At 39.4% G+C, this 21,068-nt stretch overlaps 2 protein-coding genes across 17 annotated transcripts in view; one reads left to right on the top strand and one right to left on the bottom strand.

Annotated features, from left to right (window-relative positions):
- Positions 1 to 15,060, bottom strand: part of FUBP1 (far upstream element binding protein 1) — a 37,021-nt gene extending 21,961 nt beyond the window's left edge. For 12 of the 16 annotated variants that reach the window (XR_008237069.1, XR_008237070.1, XR_008237065.1 and 9 more), the window contains exons 1-18: positions 14,815 to 15,060; positions 13,530 to 13,620; positions 12,481 to 12,543; positions 11,598 to 11,636; positions 11,212 to 11,251; positions 10,348 to 10,397; positions 10,184 to 10,255; positions 9,843 to 9,900; positions 8,015 to 8,177; positions 7,837 to 7,935; positions 7,652 to 7,753; positions 6,885 to 6,987; positions 6,700 to 6,800; positions 5,927 to 6,068; positions 4,602 to 4,762; positions 3,605 to 3,759; positions 3,438 to 3,517; positions 405 to 533 (exon numbers count right to left, since the gene is read on the bottom strand). Coding sequence is in view for 6 of the 16 variants with exons in the window: in XM_052800471.1 (XP_052656431.1) it covers positions 405 to 533; positions 3,438 to 3,517; positions 3,605 to 3,759; positions 4,602 to 4,762; positions 5,927 to 6,068; positions 6,700 to 6,800; positions 6,885 to 6,987; positions 7,652 to 7,753; positions 7,837 to 7,935; positions 8,015 to 8,177; positions 9,843 to 9,900; positions 10,184 to 10,255; positions 10,348 to 10,397; positions 11,212 to 11,251; positions 11,598 to 11,636; positions 12,481 to 12,543; positions 13,530 to 13,620; positions 14,815 to 14,928 (1,762 nt within the window). In the remaining 10 variants the exon portion in view is untranslated. The remainder of the gene's footprint in view (positions 1 to 404; positions 534 to 3,437; positions 3,518 to 3,604; positions 3,760 to 4,601; positions 4,763 to 5,926; positions 6,069 to 6,699; positions 6,801 to 6,884; positions 6,988 to 7,651; positions 7,754 to 7,836; positions 7,936 to 8,014; positions 8,178 to 9,842; positions 9,901 to 10,183; positions 10,256 to 10,347; positions 10,398 to 11,211; positions 11,252 to 11,597; positions 11,637 to 12,480; positions 12,544 to 13,529; positions 13,621 to 14,814) is intronic. The other 4 variants (XR_008237073.1, XM_052800473.1, XR_008237072.1 and 1 more) reach the window with 3 other exon arrangements.
- A 249-nt stretch (positions 15,061 to 15,309) lies between these two features.
- The window catches only part of DNAJB4 (DnaJ heat shock protein family (Hsp40) member B4), a 29,693-nt gene continuing 23,934 nt past the window's right edge, over positions 15,310 to 21,068 (top strand). Inside the window, exon 1 of the mRNA XM_052800395.1 lies at positions 15,310 to 15,445. The gene's annotated coding sequence lies outside the window, so the exon portion shown is untranslated. The remainder of the gene's footprint in view (positions 15,446 to 21,068) is intronic.

Below are 21,068 nucleotides of genomic sequence, written 5' to 3'. Positions count from 1 at the left end.
AAGCAGTAAGCCTCATCCAGGCACAACAATTATACTAATACAACTAAATACTACAACTGTAATTGTCCTAAAACTACTGGAAGTGATGCAACTGTTTAAGCAAATGACAATCAACAGTTTGGCTTATTCCCTTTTTACTTAAGACTGACTGTACTATGTAGACATAATTAAGTCAGCCCAAGTTGCAGCACAATTCTCTTTGGAGTATATTACAAGATAAATATGTTACCCTTACTACTGCTGAAATTAAGAAAAGCAAATGTTGAATGCTGTAAGCAAGAGTTTTCCAAGAACACCAGCTACCCTACAATAAAATAACCAAATATATGAAGACAACAATAAAAAATAATGGGGCATTGACACCCCCAGCAATAAGAAATTTATCAGTTTTACTAAACGGCTACCTTGTCCATTAGTTTGGGTTGTAGCTGGTCCACCAGGAGGGGCTGCAGGTGGTGGCTGTGCTTGCTGCTGATAGTAGTGAGCATAATAAGCTGCCCACGCTGCTGAATTGGGATCTGTTCCTGGCTTACCTATGAAAATAAACCATAAGCATTTATAGAAGTAGTATGAACAGAATGCTGTCCTCAATTAACCCTGTCCTAAGCACTCATTTTCCTCCAAGGAAAAATCCATCTAAACCAAATAACCACGTACATTGGGTAATTATCTTTTCTTTCAACTTCCAATCAGGTTTCAGACAAGTGTATTGCACACAGTATACTTTCATAGGACTGATGAGAGAAAAATCATTCTAGAACCTTACTACTACAATGTCATTTTAAAATTTTTAAATGTGATAAACAGAAACAGATTTTCAAGTTTATTTAAACAGTCATATTACTAAATGGTAGCAACAATGAATCATTCTAGCACCAAACAATTTCAGTGGTTTTATTTCTGTTATAACCTCACACTAATGACACTGGCACATGCGGAGGAGGCATGCCAAATACATATTTCTGAAACAGAAGAATACAAATCTTACTAGGTATTTGCAATGCTTGTCAGTTAAACTTTAAGGTAACAGAAAGATACAGAAACACCGTACTTTAAGAACCTAAATCCCCATACATGGCTATAAACCACCGCTGTCTACTTACAGCTCTTTTTAGTATAACATATAATAGCAACATCTGCATTTTCTACAGCTATCTCCATGCCTCCCTTATTTTTAACTACATTTAAGTAGGCCAACAGTGCTGCTTCCTAGAACCTTACTTCTCTGTTTTTCACATATAGCCTTTAGGTATGGCTTATTCTTGCTGAATCACAGAGATTGATTACATTACCAGATTGGCAATCCACAAAAACTGCAAATCTACTATTAGAGAACATAATGTTCTATAACACAACCAGCATCCTTTAACATTACTTGCTTCCTTAAAGAATAAAAGTACCTGCAAATAAATGCGGCCAACAGACGAGAACTTCACATAAGGACATAGACACAACCGATCCTTTAGAATAACTATACATGGGAATGGAAGTACATTCCCCCCCGCAAAGGGAAAATAGGTAAAGCAGTGACTAGTGGAAGAGAAAGAAGAAATCCCCTGAAAAAGCGATTCAGGGAGAAGAAATCCACAACACAACAGATTTCTTGCAGTATTTCATTTAGCATTAAAGTCAGATGTAACCACTTAAAATGCACACAGTAGTATCAGCATACAGAAAACGTTAACACGCTGTTTCCTTTTTAAATTACACCACTTCCATCAACAATAGTGGATTTAAACTAACATGTACTATATTCTAAGGTTACCTGCAAATATCAAATAAGCCATTGCTCGGTTCCCCCCCTCATTCCCCTTAGTAGCTATTTCTCTAGAATAGAAGAACACAGAGTGGTATTCATTAAATTTCCAAAGAAATCTGACTGTAGTAACTAGCTCCACTTTCACATGACAAGAGGCAAGCATGGTTCTGGAGAAAGCACCTCTGAAAAAAATACTAAAATAACCCATTTGTTACAATGAAATGAGCAACTAAGTGGAAAACTGTACAAAACTCATCCAAATAAATGCTAGTCGAAAGAAACACCAACTTCAACCACACATAGGAAAGCTTCGTGAGACTTTTAAGGAGTATTTATCCGAAAAATGGTTATAAAATCATCATCAAGATGACATCAAGGTGAGTATTTGCCATTTTTCTTACCAATCTTTATGTAGATAAATTACTTTATAAAAAAAGAAAAGGTGGTATGAAAAAGGCTGTAACTTTTGGCAGTGGTTTTGGATTAAATGACACTTTCGGTACGTTGAGACTTCAAGTCAAGTCACTTTGAATCGTTCTACTTTTAAATAACGACAATATGCATTTTTAAATCTAAACTGAATGCATGCAGAGCTACTTTTTATAAAAAGTTTGGGAACTGAAACCAGAGATGGTTCTTTGCCAAGAAAGGATATATGAAAGACTTGAACATGAACAGAACTCTCTGTAAATTGTAATATCCTCCAAAGCCCTCCCCTTTTTCACTAATGGAACTTGTGTCAGGACCAATGGCTATCAGAAAATATTTATTCCATTTATAACAAAAATAAAATTGAGATCTTTTGGCTGAAGTTCTGAAGAAGCTCTACCTCAAACAAATGAGGTACAAATGACTCAAGCATCTAGCCTTACCATGCCTCTGTGACTGCAGTTCCGTTTCCCCATATGCTCTAGTCCAACCAAAGGACGTAACTTAAAGAAAAGCAGGATACTAAAACTTTGGGAAGTTGTAATTAAGTAAAAATTCCCGGTCTTGACAGAGATAAACAGAAATAGAAGAAACAGATTCTACAAAGATGTGTTTCAGAAGCAAATACAAAACTATTATAAGCAAAAGCTCAAAATACAGTAAAACCAGTTAGGAATGTGTATCAACAGCAGTTCAACAGAAGTTTTATCCCTCAAAAAAGGACTGAGCAAAATACATTTGTATCAGACTCCGAGAAGCATATCCTCATATAGTTCAACAAAAGCTAGAAATATATAATTTAGCATAAACCATGCAAAGTCAGGATCAGTGAGATTGTAAAGGGCATTGTTTAAAATAAAAAAGTCATTGACTATTAGCGAAAGAAAACACATCCTCAATAAAAAACTTCATGTAAAAACATCCATTGTAAGAAAAATGAACTGATTTGCACAAAATCAGTTAACGAAGTCTTGCAAAAAGTATCATAAATTGGGATGCAATCTCAATAACGTTTAGTAAAGAAGCATATTTCAACTGTAACAACTGCATTTCAACATCTCACAAGCAACATGTAGGAAGTTTAAAACATACGTAAACAGATGATCAGTAAAGAAAAGCCTGAAGAATAGGAGCTTTTTCAGATATACCAGTGTAACACAAATGAATTATGAAATGTATATACTTGTAAGGACAAAATAGATGCACTCAAAGTATACTCACACTACAGTACAACTGTGACATTTCTTACCTGGATCTGGTGGATTTGGTGGCTGCCAGTGCGGATAAGCATTTCCCCATCCTTGTGGAGCATATGGAGCTGGAGGACCACTATAAAAGATGAAGTCACACACATACAGTGAAAGCCAGTCCCAGGGTCACCCTACAAAAAAGGAAACTAGCTGAAGCAGTACTTACTGAGGTGCAGGACCAGGAGGCCCTGGATTATAAGGAGCTGGGTTATACGGTCCCATGGGAGCACCAGGACCTGGTGGCCCAGGAGGTCCATGTGGGCCAGGAACAACACCATGGGGTCCATGGGGAACAGGTGGACCCAATGGATTTACTGGACCCTGTAATAAGAGTAACACACAGATGAAATAAACCTTGAAGTTCTCCATTTTTCAGCAGTTTAGAAGATAAATCTGAACACTTTAAGAATGTAATTTAAAAGGTTTGATTGTATTTAAATAGAGACATTTGCCTGGAGAAAACAGTCTTTTTGAAGATTAATTAGGCTTATGGCTAGTTGAAGAAGAGAGTTAAAAGCAGCCATCGCAGTAATAGGAACCAAAAAAGAAGCATTTATTTTGGTTCTTTCTTGAGGGAATAAAAGAATTTTACAAATAAACACGATTTTTCCACAAGTTGCATTAAAAAAACCCCACAAACTTAAACAAGACTATCAGTGTTTTAAAATAAACTGATATATCTAAATCTGGCTAATCTTGCTAATTAAATATTTGCAAGATCAGGTACAAAAAACAGGTAGCAAATTTGATTACATGCATACACACGCAAACAGAAGTGCAGTGAAATTAAAGAGTGTAAACTTGGATTAAAACTCTACCTAAACATACTGAGACTGACTGTTTAGTAGCTTAAGAGTATCAAGGATATCTTTGAAGTCGTTGAATTTTTCATTAGGCACAAAGTGCGCATCTTTGAGAACACATCATTAAAATACACTATATTACATTGAAGGAAGTAACTGTTTCTTTCCGTTTCAAGTTTTTGCTTCTTTTGGTGCATCAAGTTACATGTATATTACTTTAAACCCAGATTACCATTATTATTGATTTATTATCTGAATAAGGAATTTGGAAGTGAAACGGAAGAGAAGTCTCCACAAAGGAGACTTGCTTCCTATTCTGTTTAGTTATAATAGTAAACCAAAACATAGCTATACACTCACGCCAATCTTTTCTTCTATAAGTTGTCGTGCATAATCTATTTGCTGGGGTGTTCCACGGATAGTAAACATCTTCATGTTTGGATCCGCATTAGGTGGAGGATTTCTTTGAAGTTCTATTCTAGCACCAGACTGCTGGCTTATGCTTTTAATAGTTTCACCACCTACAATGCAACATACAGCTTTTATGACATGTATTAAAGCGAAAATACTAAGATTCACATCAGAGAAAGTCTACTGCATGGAAGCTGAAGATAGAGAAGTGAAAAGACACCTATTCTTCTGAGCCATACAAGAACATTCTAACAACAACTGAAAAAACAAAAAGCCTCTTCTGTGTACTATAGAGCTTTGATTGCAAAAGACCACAATATTGTTACTCAGAACAGCAAAGAATTCCTACATTGTCTGGTTTTTCCATTCATGTAAAGATGTAAGATTAGACATGAGTAACAACCAATACCAAAGGTTATCAGTAACTACAACCTTAAAGCCTAAACTCCCTATAAAGCAGTAGGCATGCACAGATGACAAAAAACTCCCAGAAGCTGACCACATGGTAAAGTCCACATTTTTTGCAGTGCACTAAAACCAGAAAGTTAAATTCCCTAAACTAATTCCTCCTCTTTAGGATACTGAGAAGTTACTTGTATCATTAGTAGGCACAAAGTTGTCAAAACAGGGGCCATCAGGCATTTTAAAAAAAAAAAAAAAAAAAATCAAATCAATCAACCTTCCAGCTCAAGAACTGAACTATGTCAGCCTATTTCTTGTGTCTGGAAAACATACTGCAAACAAAAGATTAAGATAACTCAAGTGTTTCATTTAGAAGCATACAGTAAAGTATTTTTAAAACAAAATTCTTTGAGAAGTAATTATTTTAATAAACATACACCCAGAAACTCCAGGATTCCACTGTAAAAGATCTTCACTGGAATATGTGAAAACTAGTTTTAGGAGTTACAGACGCAGTTACACTAGGCTCATCAAGCAGTATCAAATGCAAGTTAATTATAAGATACATCATTTAAGAATCTACCAAACACTACCAGTGTAACTCAGTACTTACTACTTAAAAAAAAAAAAAAAAGGTTAGATAAATTGATTGGTTCTTGACTTTTAACTACTGAAGTATGTGTTTTGGTGAGGAAGATATGAAAAGAATATTAGGAGTGCTATGATTTAGCAGTATTAAGTTGCTCTACCATACATGAAACTATTTGCAAAGGCTTCTCTTAAAACATCTCTCTAGTATGGCTATTTGTACAGACAGAAAAGCTGAGCTTTTTTAACCGCATACAGATACACATATATATAATATAAATTGCCTTTGCCAATGATTAATCCAGTTTTGCCAGTGGGAACAATAAAATTGAATTCCTGTAATCCACCAGGAGGCCCCATGTTCCAGTTGCCTTGGCCTCTACCCCTTCCTCGACCACCAGGTCCTGGTCCACCAGGGTTACCAGCCTAAAAAGAAAACGCAACAAATTAGCATGCTTTATAAAAATTACCGCAAACCAATTATTAATGCCAACTGGTTACATCACATCATTTGTTAAGAAAAAAACCTGATTTACTACTCAGGTAGTTTTGATAGTTAAAACAGTATCTTTTACAGAAGACCTAAATTACATTTTGAAAGATGTTCTGTACAGCTCTGCATATGAAAGATGAAGGAGGAAAGGATATAGAAGAAAGCAGAAAGTTTCACATGAACAAGTATCTAATTTCTGTCTGCCTTCTGTAAATGCAGCAGTGGAGCTCATCTCACAATAAGCATTTAAACCATCTTTTAAACACCGATTACAACCAAAAGTAACAGCATATCAGCTATTAATACGAGACAACAGAAGAAGCAGCTCTAAAACCAGCCAGATCAAGAACTACCATGACTTTGAATGAGTATTACCATTATCATCCTGACACTTGCAAAACTGTAACTGTAGAAGCAAACATTCATATTCCAGACTGAACTTTGAAGCAGATTCAAATGGCACCATTAAATTATTTTCTTTAGTTACACACTCATTTTTAAAATTTTAAGTCTTTCCAAAAGTCTGGCAGGAGATTTTAAATGGTAAACAACATATTACCCAACCTGAACACTTCGAAGGAGATCTGTAATAATTTCTGCAGCATGCTGACATCTGTCAGGAGGCCCTGTGATTTGGGCTATTCTATCTGGAGTTGTTCCATCATCTGGAATAAAAATGAACTATTCCAGTATATGTAATCCAGTAAATTTACACTCAATTCACGGAAACTTGTGGACATACTACCAACCTGGCTTAAACTGGATCCTAACACCAGCATCATTCTGTATCTTTTTTATCATCTCTCCATTTCTTCCAATTACAATACCTACAGCAAATCGTGGTATTGGAACCTTAAAGAGAAAAAAAAATTCAAGATGTCTGTGATGCAGATATTCCTACCAAATTCACACAATTAAAGGATCACATATTAGAATGGTAAACTAGGGCCAGCCCTGCACCACTTCAGGCTTTCTCAAGCGTGAATTTTTTAGTATCAAGCCACAAGCTTAGCAAATACTGGATGAAAGTATCAAAAACAAAGATCCTATGCAGTAAAAGTTCCCATAGTGGCAGCAATTCCAGGGGATATTATGCATCTCACAATCAAGGAACAAAGTTCTAATGGGCCTAAAATGCAGATTCTAGCAGATGAAACTTTCAGTCTCACCTCTGATGAACAGTTATAAGCTCAAGACTTCCATAATAGCTGGACTTAAATTTCCTTCTGTAATGGCCAAATTCCAATTTCTATAATGACTTCATATACTTAGCCATCAAGCTTATTTGCTTATTTGATAAAAAACTGCAGCTAGCTGAAACTGTTCAGAACTGCTGGTAATGTAAAGTGAATGCTGCACACCATTTAAAGTCATAATTTCAGCAATGATCAAGTCATACTTGCATGCTACAACCACTTCTGGAGTTTAGTTAAGAGCTTTCAGTGGTATCACCCAGCTTAACATTTTAATGTTAACATCTCAAAATACAGTGAACAAGTTTTTCAACCATGCTTACGTCTATCCCTTCATTTCCTCCTATTCTTGACCCATATTCGTTGCGCACCTCTCTAAAGCCACCTTGATCACGAATTAACTCCAGCACCATTTCCTTGGCTTGCTGAAAGAAGAATGAAAGTTCATTTAGGTACTGCAACATCAGAATGTATTTAAAAATGCACTGAATTCTGAAGGACTCCTTACTTGAACTTTATAAGGGTCTCCAGTTATCCTAAGGGGCTTGTCTGCACCAGTGTTCTGTGGACCATCTTGAATCATGACCATTTTGACACCTGCCCGCTCCTATTTGACAAAAGCAAGGTCAATACCCACTCAAATCCAGATTCAATATCATCATGTTTAAAAGAAGACACATATATACCTGTAATTGTTTAATTGTCTCTCCACCTTTTCCAATAACTAATCCTGCTTTACTTGCTGGAATCATAATTTCTTGGACTGCATTTCCAGGTCCATCACCATGATGAAAGCCAGGTGCAGGTCTTCCCTTTTCAACTATCTGATCAAGTAATCTTTTTGCTGATCTGTGAAGGAATATATACATTTATAAATACACTTATTCCTACAAGTATCACTTGCCCATACCTATTCTGCTTGGATTTTTTTTTTTTTTTAATTTGAAAAGTTTCTGCAGATGAAATATAATTACCATCACTAAGAAATACTAGGCAAACTCAGTAAACCTGTAACAGTAACTTAAGAAACTAATTACAAGATAATGTGGTAGACCTAAAACCACCCCAATGTCAGAATACAAAAGGTGGTTCCTGACCAAACACACGAAAAGTGAGTCACCTCCTCAAAAATGACCATCATCCCTGAGTATAGTTACACTGATCAACCCTTAACTTGGAACAGAAGATAGAAACCTTGTCCATTAAAATATTAAAAAAAAAAAAAAATCCGTGTTAATTAGAAGATTTGAAATTGTTACAGTTTACCTTTTTTAGTGCATTAAAAAAAATAATCACCAGACAGAAAGCTTTTTTAACTTTGCTTAATTTCAGTAGTAATTTGGGTAACCTCTCATTTGACAATAATTCTTCTTTAATCTACTAACAGCCAATCTTAAGGCAGATCTATTTTAAGTTTTATAAAAGGCAAAAAACCCCAAACTGTAAAATAAACCTAGCTTTAATATCAAGTAGCATGATAGCTGCTGCTTGATTCAGCGTGCAAAGTAAGGACATTTGTACTTGTAACCATTACCAGAATGGTGGACAAAAGCACGTATCTATTCACCACACACGTAAGTCAGTTACCATCAGAGTAAAATCATGACTACAGTAGTAACATCAGTTAAAAACTCTTCCCTCTAATATGTGAGCAGAATAAACTATAATTAGAAAGAAAATTCCCATAAAGGAAGAACTTCATGAACAGCAGCCTGCTTGGCTGCAACATAAAAGGAGAATGCCATGCTGCTTTCCTGAATGAAAACATGTAGCTGCAGGCCTTACCTGCAAACATAAAGTGTGAGCAGCTAACAAATGAGGTAATACCAAATATACTACTACACTTAAGATCTTTCCTAGCAAAGCCAGGATAAGTTGGTCTTCATGCAGTTATATAACCTCTGTGCCAGTAAAAAAAAACCCCAACAACCAACCAAAAAAACCCCCCCAAAACCATTTTCATTGCTATCATCCTCTTCCCTTCCCAGGAAGGCAAAAGTTAACTTTCCTGACAGGTATTACATAGACATCAATTTCATAACTTTTGGTATACATTAATTTATACCAAAGACATTTAAGAACTCTGATGGGCTGGGCTTTGAGTAACTCCTACTCTTACACATTACTGATTTTCCACATTTTCCCTGTCATCTTCCAATTCATGGTTAATAAAGAGTTTCTTTTCAGCGTACGTTTCTTTTAATATACATTCACACATATCATTCTCAAGCTGAAATCAGTGCATGGTTAGATTAAGTATTATCTACAACAAGAGTTGGACTTGAAAAAGTTGAAGTTCCATATTTTTGTCTTAAAATTCCAAGTATGCTGAGGGATCTGACTGCAGGTTCAAGACTTTTTTTCTTATGTATACATTTAATTGTCACTTGACTGCCTCTTCAGTAGAAGAAAAACATAGTATTATAAACATACTACCTAGATATTATATTTAGATCTAAAAAACGAAGTGTATTGCACAGTTAAATATGAACACACAGAATTTGTTTTACTTACTGAACAGACTCTGGTGTTCCAGTTAGCATACATGATCTTTCGGGCAGGCCTCCACTATCTATGGTCATAAAATAAAAGCAATTTAGCAGTAGTGTTAATTCAGAAAGAGCTTATGAAATTAAACATAATACACAAACGACTGGAACTTCACTGAAGTAGAATAACCAGTGTATCACAACATTTTGCATTTCTTTGGACTATGTTAATCGCGATTATCACAAAACATTAAAATGTACCTTAAATGAAGGTTCAGGCAATTAGAAGCAATGATCACAGCCTTCTGAACTTTCTACCAAAAAACCCCAGCAAAATAAACAAAGAAAAAACTCACAAATAGTTACCTGGTGCAATCTGTATTTTACAGCCAGACTCTTGCTGTATGCGTGAGATCTGCTCTCCACCTCTGCCAATTACTTGGAGAAAGAATATATAGAAAGATCATTTGTATTAACAGTATCTGCTAACATCCCTCACTATACTACATCATCACATCCATACTACTTACTAAATCCAACCATCCCATCTGGAACTTTGTACTCCTCTGTCATTACAGACCTACAGAGAATGTTAAATCAAACAGAAGACAACAACCATTCAGAGACCAAACTGGCATTAAATTTATATATATCCTCCCATTAAACTAAAGCAAGCTAGTGCTCCCACTATCACCCTGACTTACTTGCTTCCCATTTACTTTAAAAGTTATTATGCAAGCACAGTACTAAAATGACAACATACAAAAGGAACTCTTTGTAATTAGTTAAAGTGTAATAATATGAATCGATCTAGGTTTTCCTTTACCCTCTTTACTATTAATGGATGTGGTGTACAGAAAAGGCCAGTGCAGCATTTTAAGTTTCATCTGTATATCCACTGAAATATGCTGAAAATACACAAATTTAAGCATCTCACCTACCAAAACCAGCCAAAGCATAAGAATAATAGTTGGATGTGGTTGTTTAGGGAAGAAATGAGTGGAGAAAACCAAGTTGTAGCAAATGTAACTAACAGAGCAGCTATTATTTTTTAAAATCCATTAGCTTTCCTTTTTGTTTACAAGACAGCATCAACCCCCCTCCCCCTTCAAGTCTCCTTCCAACCTCTGGTTATGCTACCTATGCTCAAGTAGTAAAAACAAGCAACGCATTTTCCTAAGCTTGATGCACAGCCTAGGCTGCGAAGAGAAAGAAAGAGACAGCAATGTAGATGCATTTTAAGTGTTTGGTTTGGGACTTGCTGAACCTAAATTTCAACAGATCACACAGAGTAATTGCTTTATGCATTGATACCACTCTTTCAGAAAAATGTCTTGAAACTGCTTTCTTTCAGTAAAAAGGAAACTCTACAAAAGATGTAGCGTGACTCTTACCTTTGCTGTTGATGCATCGGTGGTAGCTGATTTCCAAAAGCTATAAACAAATATTGTTAAAATTAAATTCAAACAAGTAGTATAACTTACAACTAAGCTTCTCCTTTGATAATAAAACTTCATTGTAACAACTTGTGTCCAAGTTGACTTTTCAAGAAGTGTTATCAAGAGGTTTAAACAGCTAAAAAGATTCTGAACTGTTGCTAACATCACTGTCAGTTCTATAAAGCAGACTCACACTGCTTCAAGAAAATAAGACATAAACCCCCAGCCATTCTTTTGATCTTATTGATTCAAGCATCACCTACCAGAACACTTTCAATTTCTTGTTCTGGCAATGTTACACTTGTTTAGGGTTTTTTGGCAACAAAATAAAAGTTACTTACAGTCATTCTGAGGAGCAACTTTCTTAGCATCTGGTTGATCTGCAAAATTAAGATTTTTAAAATTTTTTTTGCCAAGAAATTCAAGAAGTGTTTACACCTTTTAGTGTGAATTGTAACTTTCCAGTGTATTTTAGTCCCCCTTTCCTTTTTTTTCCTTTTCTTTCTTTTTTTTTTCCTCCAATTTCAGGGAGTTGATCATCTGAATAAAAGAAAGAATCTCACGAACACTCAGCACTTGGTTAGTATAGCTGAAAAGATGTTAGGTTTTTCCATATATCTATTCAGTAGTTTAACAAAAGGCAGTTTTCAGAACACACTGTAGATTGCTCATAGATACCCAGTCACTGAAACTTAACCAAGACAAGGAACAAAGTTTAGCTCTGTTGGTTGCTCAAGCTAATGATGCTTCTATAGTAAAAAAAGAAGAAAAAAAAAATCAAATCCATACAAAAATCAACAATGATTTAAAGAAAAAAAATTTCTGACAATGACCACAAATCTAGATCAAACATCTGAAAACACAACAGTATCACATGGCAATGCAATCTCAATCTAAATGTCGATATGAAATTCCTATCCAAATATCAAGCATTTCATAGCATAAAACTTCAAAAAAAAAGCAGATTCAAAGCAACTACATCACTACCATCCAAATCCTTTCTGTACAGTAAAGGAGTAAAAGGCATAATTAACCTATATCTGAAAAGATAGACTTCAGATGCTTCCTTCCCACCCCAAAATAAAGGTTATATGAACCACCATAATTTATGTGCAGCAAAAACTCAGACACATATTCCAAGAAATATTTGTGTCAATCCAGAAAGATCCACTAGTTTATGTCATGTTTACATACTAAACACAGGTAATAAATAAAAATTCCTGCCTTTAAAAGGAGAGGGCATTCCCTCCCAGTGTGTTGTACTGCTCGGACTTGTCCAAGAGCCATCTACACATAAAATAAAAAGAATACATTACATATATCATCTGAAGCATCATTAGCTCATTTTTGTATATTAAAAACCTCACTGTTAATAGAAAAAAAAAACTTTATTACAGGACACAAGAACTCCTGATATAAAGCCTTAGTTACATTCTGTAGACTGAGTTTCAATCCTCTTAAAGGAAAAAAAGGCATTGCTTTTTTGTGAGACCTGTGAGAACATTTCAACAAGTTCAGAGATTTCTTTCCACAATTTAGCCAGGATTTTTTGTGTATATTGGACATATCAAACCCTGTTAAGTTCAAACTGGCTGCTTAGTAAGAGACAGAAGACGACACACACACATTTCAGAAGAAAACTTTACTGCAGTATAAGGCAAATCCAAAAAGCTGCAACAAGTTAGAAGATTTAAGTATGATCTTATCAGGGTTCACACATGCTACAGACTTAAAATATTAGACTAAGCAAAAGTGTCTACAAGGTAGAAACTTTACTTTCCTGTCTTTTTTTAAAGTCCTATGCTTTTACAATGAAATGCATTAATTCTTTTATTTGAAACTGTGCAGTAATAAAGTATATGAAACAAATTTAAGGAGTGAGCACTTCCTACTCTAACTGTAATTTACAAACTGTAATCAGTCCTACACAACAACAAAAGACTTAAATGACATACCTGCGTAAGCGTTTCTCAACCATGAATTTATCTGCCCCCCTCCCCGGCATACGTTTTCCTCTTTACGGCATTGAAACCACATTTAAAATACTTTAAAACAGGCTTATGTTCACTTCGGGTTAGAGCACAATGGTTTAAAACATATTTCCCCATTAAACTGAAAATGAAAAAGCATGTCATGATCTATAAAGGGAACAAAATGTTTTAATGCTGTGCTATGGAAAAAAAAACAACCCGCAAACAAAAAAACCACCTGCTATCTTTCTGGCCCCATGGCCATACTCAACAAAAATAAATGCAGCAGTAACGAGTGCATACCTCCATCCTCAAGAGGTCTTTTTTGTCCTCCATAACCGTAGTCGTTTGAATTCATCGATGTGCCAGCATCTCCTCCAATTTTTGCTGCAATCTAAACAAAAGGCAGATGTGAGAAAAAAAAAAAAAAAAAAAGTCAGTCAGCCCTCATTTATTCCAGGTCTTCTAAACGATTTTGAGCGATTTAGACAATGCCTATTAAAATGACCTCAAATAAGTAAATAGAAGGCTGCTGCTAGAAACAGTGCTGCTCACAGAGATTTTATTTTTTAATGTCTTGAAGGACATTTGTGCTCATCCTTCAAAGCGAAGCTTCCTGTATTTTCTTCATCGGTTGAAAAAAAAAAATAATCCTGCCCTTCAAACACCAGAAACTTTTTTCTAAAGGAGGCTTTTTCTTTTCTACCCATTCTTCACAAAACCCTGCGGTATCTCACAGAAGGCCGGACCGCTAAAACTATTGCAAACGTTAGTAGTCCGGACTACACCGGGTCTTCAAGTACTGCCAAACCCGCGGCCGGTTATTACCAGACGAGACGAAAATTTTGCCCGAGAAATAACGAAAAACATCGCCCGTGGTGCAAAAGCTACAAATAAAACTTCGGGGATAAGGAACTTCCGAAAAGGCAGCCCTCGCCGCCTTCGCTCCGCAGGCCGCAGCACTTCCCAACCGGTCTGAGCAGGTTAGCGGGCACCGAGGGCGCCTCGGGGAACACAATACGGGCCGCGCGGCGGAGCCGCCCTCCCTCCTGCCCCTCCGCCGCCCGAGCGGCCCGGCGAGGCGCCGGGCTCCCGATAAGGCAAGGCGGCGCGCCGCTAGTCGCCGGCCGAGATTTGGCCTCCCCGCAGGCCGGCAGCAGGGACCCCGCAGCGCCGCTCCCCTCACCCCCGCCGCCCCGCGATGGCGTGGATCGCTTCGGGCCGAGCCGCGGCACTGCGGGCTCCCAGTCCGCCAGCGGGCAATGGCGGAGCGGATGGAGCCGTGGAGCGACTGGAAAATCCTTTCACAGCCCGAGGAGGAAGGACGGGCGGGCGGGCGGCGCGGGCGCTCGCCACGGCGTGCGCGGAGGGGGGTGAGGGGACGGGACAAAGCTCCCACCCCCCCTCCCCGCAGACACATACTGGCGCAGGGGCCCCCTCCTCAGCTCTCCCCAGAGCCGAGCGTCGTCAAGGCGCTGCCCGTTAACTCCTCCCGCGGCTCGAGCACCGCGGCCTGGTCAGCGGCTGCCTCCAGGCCCCGGGACCCGAGGGCCCATTGATTTGGCAGAGCCACGTTACACACACACACCTGCCTAGCCCTCTGCAGCGCGTCTTTAAAGGCATCGTTCACTCCTCCACCTCCACCGCCGCCTCCCCCGGGAGCGCCCGAAGCAGGAGGGGGCACCGTGGAATAGTCCGCCATACTCGCTCGGCCACCGCTTCCTGCCCCACTCGCTGCCTGCCAAGAAAGAAAGAAAATGGCGGCGGGCGGGAGCCTTTCACATTCCTGCGCGGCATCGTGCTCGGGGAGGGGGGAGGGAAAGCAGCGTAACCTCGCGAGACCTCGGGCGAGATTTCATAGGCGTGCCGGAGAACGGCGAAGAAACCTCGCGGCGTTTCTGTCCGGCGCCGCTCCCCCGCCCAGCGGGGGCTGCGGGGGGGGGGGGAGGGAGGGAGGGAGAGGGGGCGCGCGCGCGCGGAAGGGGGGCGGCGAGCTCGCGATGTTTCCATAGCGGCACGAGCCGTTAGAGACGCCCGGTGATAGGGCTGGGAGCGTCACGTGGCGCGGGGGGAGCGCAGTGCTGAGCTCGAGGCGCTGCGGGCAGATCTCGCGTGATTTGGTTTCGAGCCAGGGGTGCCGGAGTGGGAGCTGCGCCTGAGGCGCGGAGGCTGCCGGGAGCAAGGTTGGCCCGGGGGGCGGCTGAGGCGGTGTCAGTCGGGTGAGTGCGTGAGGGCGGTAATGGAAGGGGGCCCGAGGGCAGCCGGTAGCGCTGCGGCTTGGCCACTTGCCCGCGTCAGACTGCGCCTGGAGAGGCGTTCGGCGCGCTGCTGGCTCTGTTCTTCCCGACTGGCGCCCGGGCTGGCTGCGGACCGGGCAGTGGGGGTAGCAGCGGTGCTGTCCTAAGCCCTGAGCGGAGGGGGGAGCTGGGCCTTTTTGCCGCCTTAGCGCGGCGGTGCCCTGTGGAGGGGCTCCTCGTAATGGCGTGCCGCGGTGCCCCGCGTTGCGCGGCCGCCTGGCGCTGTCGGAGTGCCCGCCGTGTGACGCGGGGCAGCTAGGGGAAATAATACGAGCTCCGTTTGCGGGGGAGAAACCTTGGCGTCTAGTGGTGCGGGCTTTACGGTAGCTGGAGAGGCGAGGGGCGCCTCGTGGGGCTTCTTCCCGAGCCCCGCGGAGAGGCAGAGCCGTTGAGCCGAGGGGCAGAGCCGGCGCTCGGGGCGGTGAGGCGGCTTGCTCCCTCCGCCGCGCTCCTCGCGGCTCTCTGCTCGTCGGGTCCCTTCGGGCGCGGCCCGACGCTTGTTTTGAACGGCTGTTGGGCTGTTCCACCGCCCCGCGAAACGGGACAGGCTTTTTCCTTTCACCTTTCAGGGGGCTTCACTTGTCTCCTCCTGCAGCGTCTACGATTGTTTATTTTTTAGTTGAAAGTGGCCGTTGTTACTGTACAGTTTTTACAGTTGGGGGCATTTTTTTCTTGTCTGCGCAAGCACAAGCTTTAATGAAAAATTGGAGCTAGTAGTGCTTTAATCTGGGCCCTGTTTAGGTCCTGTGACCTGGTGGGGATGAACTGTCATGCTGAATATGGATGACGGTCTTTCAAAGGCTTCACATCTCGATAAGGTCATAGAGTATCTACTTAGCTATCATAGCAGTAGAGACTAGATAATACTGAAGGGGAACTAAGCTGTACAACTGCTTTCTGTACCGTTCTGATGGGATGCTTTGCAACTTTTTAAAAATTTATTTGTATGCATTGAACTGTAGCTGCTTCATGGGCGCCTGGATTACATAAATACCTTTTTTTTTTAAACGTATGTGCTTTTAAACTGAAGCATGGGAGGTCTCTTCTAACCTAAATGAGTCTCTGTTTCTCTGTTGTCAGTACTTTTAATTAAGGAACTGTTGTTTTGGACTTTGCCTAGTTTTGGGCTACATGCAGGGAGGGAGCACTCTGCTGAAGTTGTGTAAGAAAATGCGTCTTGCTGTCTTCTCTTTTGGCTAGTCTTGTAGTTCCATGCTGCCTTAAGAAGTTCCTGGTTTCTCATTGGTCCCTTCAGTTCTGGCTGTTTATAAATGGGATCATTTTAGTAGACCTTAAGACAAGAGTGCGGCTGCTGAGGTCAGATTATCCTGCATCTCCAGTCCAGATAACTTCACCAAAGGAAGCTGAAAATATGGGCTAGATTTTTGTCCTTCTATAAAACTTTTGAATATAGCTCAAAAGGGATTTAAGATTAGTATATTCCACAAAATTAAAATTTCTACATGCTTCTAGGCAGCTTACAGTGTATAATTAGAGCTAGGTGAAACTTGCTGTTGAAATACTTCTGCTGAAAAAGCCTGTTCTGAAGAATTAGCATATACTTCCTATTAATACAGTGTTGCTAGTGGGGGGCAGAGGGGAAAGCAAAAATAGCTTTGGAAAGTGGGAACTTCATTTTTATGCTTGACTCTGCTATTCCTAAACAATAATTTGACCTTGAACTATTTTTTCATTTCCTTTGTTATTGGGAATTGGGCTATGTATACTAGCCAATGCTGTGCAAATAAGTTGAGCAACAGTGGCTGACTATGATGCATTGAAGCTAATACTGGCTACTGGCTATGTCTTTTATAGCTCTTCATTTACTAGAAAATGTGGAGGAGCATCTATGTACTTTGCTTTTTATTGTTACAAAATGGGCTAATGATTCTTTGCTAAGTTCTGTGAGACAAGCCAGTAGCTGTATAACACTGGTGTTATTTTGAAGCAGTTATAATGCCTTGGGCTAATGAAAATGCTTTTGTCTGGTACTGTAAGTGTTCTAGTTGCATTCATAAACAACTAATGATAAGTGAATGTTAATTTTGGAATTTTTATCAGCTTTTTACTATTGTTTGAGGTGATGCTTCATTTGAAAGCTGAGATATTTAGTATATATGATTCCTCAATCTTCCAATTTCTTGAAGTCACTGTATTTCTTAGGCCTTTCAGATAGTTAGAACATGAAATTTAGCAAATTACAGAGCAGTAAGATCTTAAATATTATATGCTGTATAAATATTATGCCGTTATTTTCACCGTTCCTAGGTTGATCTAATGACCTTTATCAACAGTTGAAGAGTTGCTTCTGTTTCCCATGATGGCACTTAGAACCTGTCTGCTAGACACCCATGTCTCAAGCACTGTATATCCATTTCCCTTTATTAAATGATACTTCTGTTGAGAAAATTATCCCTGTGGGATTAATTCCTTCTTTTTAATCTCTTAATGGAATAGGGTGAGGATCTAACCCTTTAACAGTGCTCACGGCAATATTCTTTCAAGTGCATTGCTGACTTGTTAAAGCAGCATACACTAGGTTATTCTGCTTTCTCACTTGCAACAATTACTCATTGCGTGTTTTTTCAAATCTGCCTTCTAAGAAATTAAATGTAGTAGATTGGTAAGCGAATATTTGCACTGTGCTGCTAGCACATGAGAACTTTCGGTTTTGCTGTGTAAAATAAGCCTCACTTCTACAGTAACTCATCCTTACTAAAGAAGGATGTATAGTAATCTACCAGTTACCTTTCAGAATTTTAGTAATTAGGTAGTAGACAGCATAAGAAGTAACAGAGAATATGGAGTTTTAAAATGTCTTTCAGTATTTCTTTTGGAGATTGGAGGAAGGTGTCTCCCTTAACTAAACTTACTAGATAATGACATCTCTCATGGTTTTCAAGCCATAGTCATTTTTTTCAGTAATTGTCAGACTGGAACATTCTGGTAGATGTAATTACTGAGAAGTAGCTAGTTTAAATGAAAAATCTGACAAGTCGGAAAACTTTTTATGTGTCGTGTGGATTGTCACAGACTTAAGTAATGGAGAGTTCTGGGAAGAAAAAAAACCACAAAGAAACCGCTTTTTTTTTTTTTTAATCCAATATTGCGTGTATGAAGGAATCCTTACTTCTATCAAAAGGTACTCAGGGTATTTCTGAATTAGCTAGTTCAAGTATTGCAAAAACATAGATGTAAAAGTATGGAACTGATCCCAGTCCTCTGCATAAGCTAAGACACTTCATTGCATGCTTGTATTGAGTTCTGTTCTGTTGTTGGGTTGTTAGGTTTGTTGGGTTTTTTTTCCCTTTAACAATTGACTTCACCTTTGATCTGTGGTGACCAGACCAAAGGGTACGACAGTCCTGAAAGAAGTGGTTTACTAGTACAGGTGAGGAGACCTCTCACAGGGTCATAAACTAAAGGATTACATTTCTTATAAAGTTGCCTCTGCAACTCTTTGGGTAGGGTGTTTTGTTTAGCTTTTCCTCAGTACACTAAACACCTATATAGGAAAAGTGATCATGGTCTCTAACTATCAGAGAAGGATAACCATTGTGATAGCTTTACATCTGCCAGCTATGCTTTCTGCAAGTCTTAGCTGGTTTGGGGAAATCTGCAGTTGGTTTCTGATGATTTCATCACTTTGGGAGATTTAGATCTGCTGATTAAGATCCTGTCAGCTGGTGCTCCTGCACTGGCAAAGGGTATCCGGGACCTGCAACATTATCAGTAGAAAACTCCCTTAAGTAACTACTGAGAGAAGATTCAGCATGTACTCTATAACCAAACAACTGTTGATCTGTCATGAGCTTTCATTTTGCTACATGTGCACTGAAGTAGTAATTATAAATTTCAGATCCACAGTTTGGATCTGAATGAGAATGTATTGGTGGAAAAACTGTAACATTAAAGTATAACTTAAACTGTCTACAAAATCTATACAATGCTCATCATTATCTTCTCTTTTGAGAGAGATGAGGGTGAAGGGGAACAGTTTTTAATACTGAAATAATATTACTGTGCAGAATTCACCTACCCAGGATGATCCAAGTGGTGACCAGCTGTGTCTTCCTAGTCAGCAAATATTCCTATTATGCTTCATTCCAGACAAATGCAGAGGCATGGGTTGCTACTGAGGAATTGGAGGGGATAGGAAAAAGTATTTGTGGGAGAGGATGGGAGTGCTGAAGAGGAAGGGCAGCCTGCTCTGCTGCAGTTGCTGTCACATCTGCCTTTGCTTAGTGATGATAACGCAGCTTTCTTCTTGGCTTCTGGGGGAAGGACAAGAGTGAATTTGCTCTGTAAGCCCATATCTGGTCCCTTGTGTACCAACTTTTATAACCTGAGTTTCAAAAACCCCCAAATCTTTGGGGTTTTTGGCTTACCTTTAGTCATGCTGCTTTTCTTAGCAGAAGTTTTACTGTATTAAGTATTTGAAGAAAAGCTGTGTAAAAATTGTAGATTCTTTAGAGCACTTGTCTTGCACATTTTAATCTTGTGAATCTTATTTCATATTTGATTTAAAGCTAGAAGTAGGTTGGAGCTGCTGAAAGGAAATTTAATAGTAAAACTTAAAAGGGAAGAAGGGGTCTTTGCCCCAAGGTTTCTGTTGAGGTCTACCAGCAAATTTGATTCTGGGCTTGACAACAGTTGAGCAGTAAAAGATTAATATGACCTAGCCTCTAAAATTTTGACTAGCTTATGGAAGGCTATCAAATTGCATTAAGCCACCATTGCATTAGGTATGTCACAAATACAGAATGATAAATCAGAGACCACGCACTTCTTCCTTAAATACAACTTAAGTATTCAATGAGACAGTGTGCATCACCATATAGAAAGAATGTAGTGCAAAAAGGCAGCTGGATAATATTAGTCAGCATGATAATGTGGTCATCAGTCTTCAGCATTCAACTTGTTCAAGGGGGTTGGATGTTTTTGTGTGGATGTCATGGGAAGGAGAGCCCAGAGAATTTGTTTGCTGTTAACATCTGCAAAACTCCTCCCAGATGGGGGATGATGAGGGGGAGAAAAAGTGTGAAAGGCCTAGCTTGAAATGAGTTGATTGATGGAGCTAGGGATGGAAGTTGCATATGAATAGGGATTAAGAAAGGCAGAGATGGAGGCTGAGGGACTTTGAAAGGGAGAAAAAATAATTAATGCAGTAGTAGCTGTCGAGGATAGAAGTGTCTACTGTATCCCTGTATCAGCAGAGCACTGAAGAATGTGCGTTAAAGTCCTGTTAATAAGTGTGTAAATACGTATTTTGTTGAATTAAGGCAGTAGTGTTCAGAATTCTCATCTTGAAGTGGGAAAAGCTTGATTACTTTAAAGAGATTGGTGTACTTCCCTTTACATAGGCCTGATCCCTAGTAGTATTCTTTCTGATACTGTTTAGTTACAGCTAACAACTGTACTTGTTAATTTGTGAGACAGAGCACCTTATTTTTACCAAATTGTGCATATATCATAGTGTGAATTAAAAAAACTAGCACAGAAAGGTAAATCTCTTCTGAGGGTGAGGAAGGAAAAATGGAAGAGA

The sequence above is a fragment of the Harpia harpyja genome, chromosome 11, assembly GCF_026419915.1.
Source record: "Harpia harpyja isolate bHarHar1 chromosome 11, bHarHar1 primary haplotype, whole genome shotgun sequence".
Lineage (NCBI taxonomy): Eukaryota > Metazoa > Chordata > Aves > Accipitriformes > Accipitridae > Harpia > Harpia harpyja.
The sequence above is the reverse complement of the archived record's forward strand: the minus strand, read 5'-3'. Positions and strand labels throughout refer to the sequence as shown.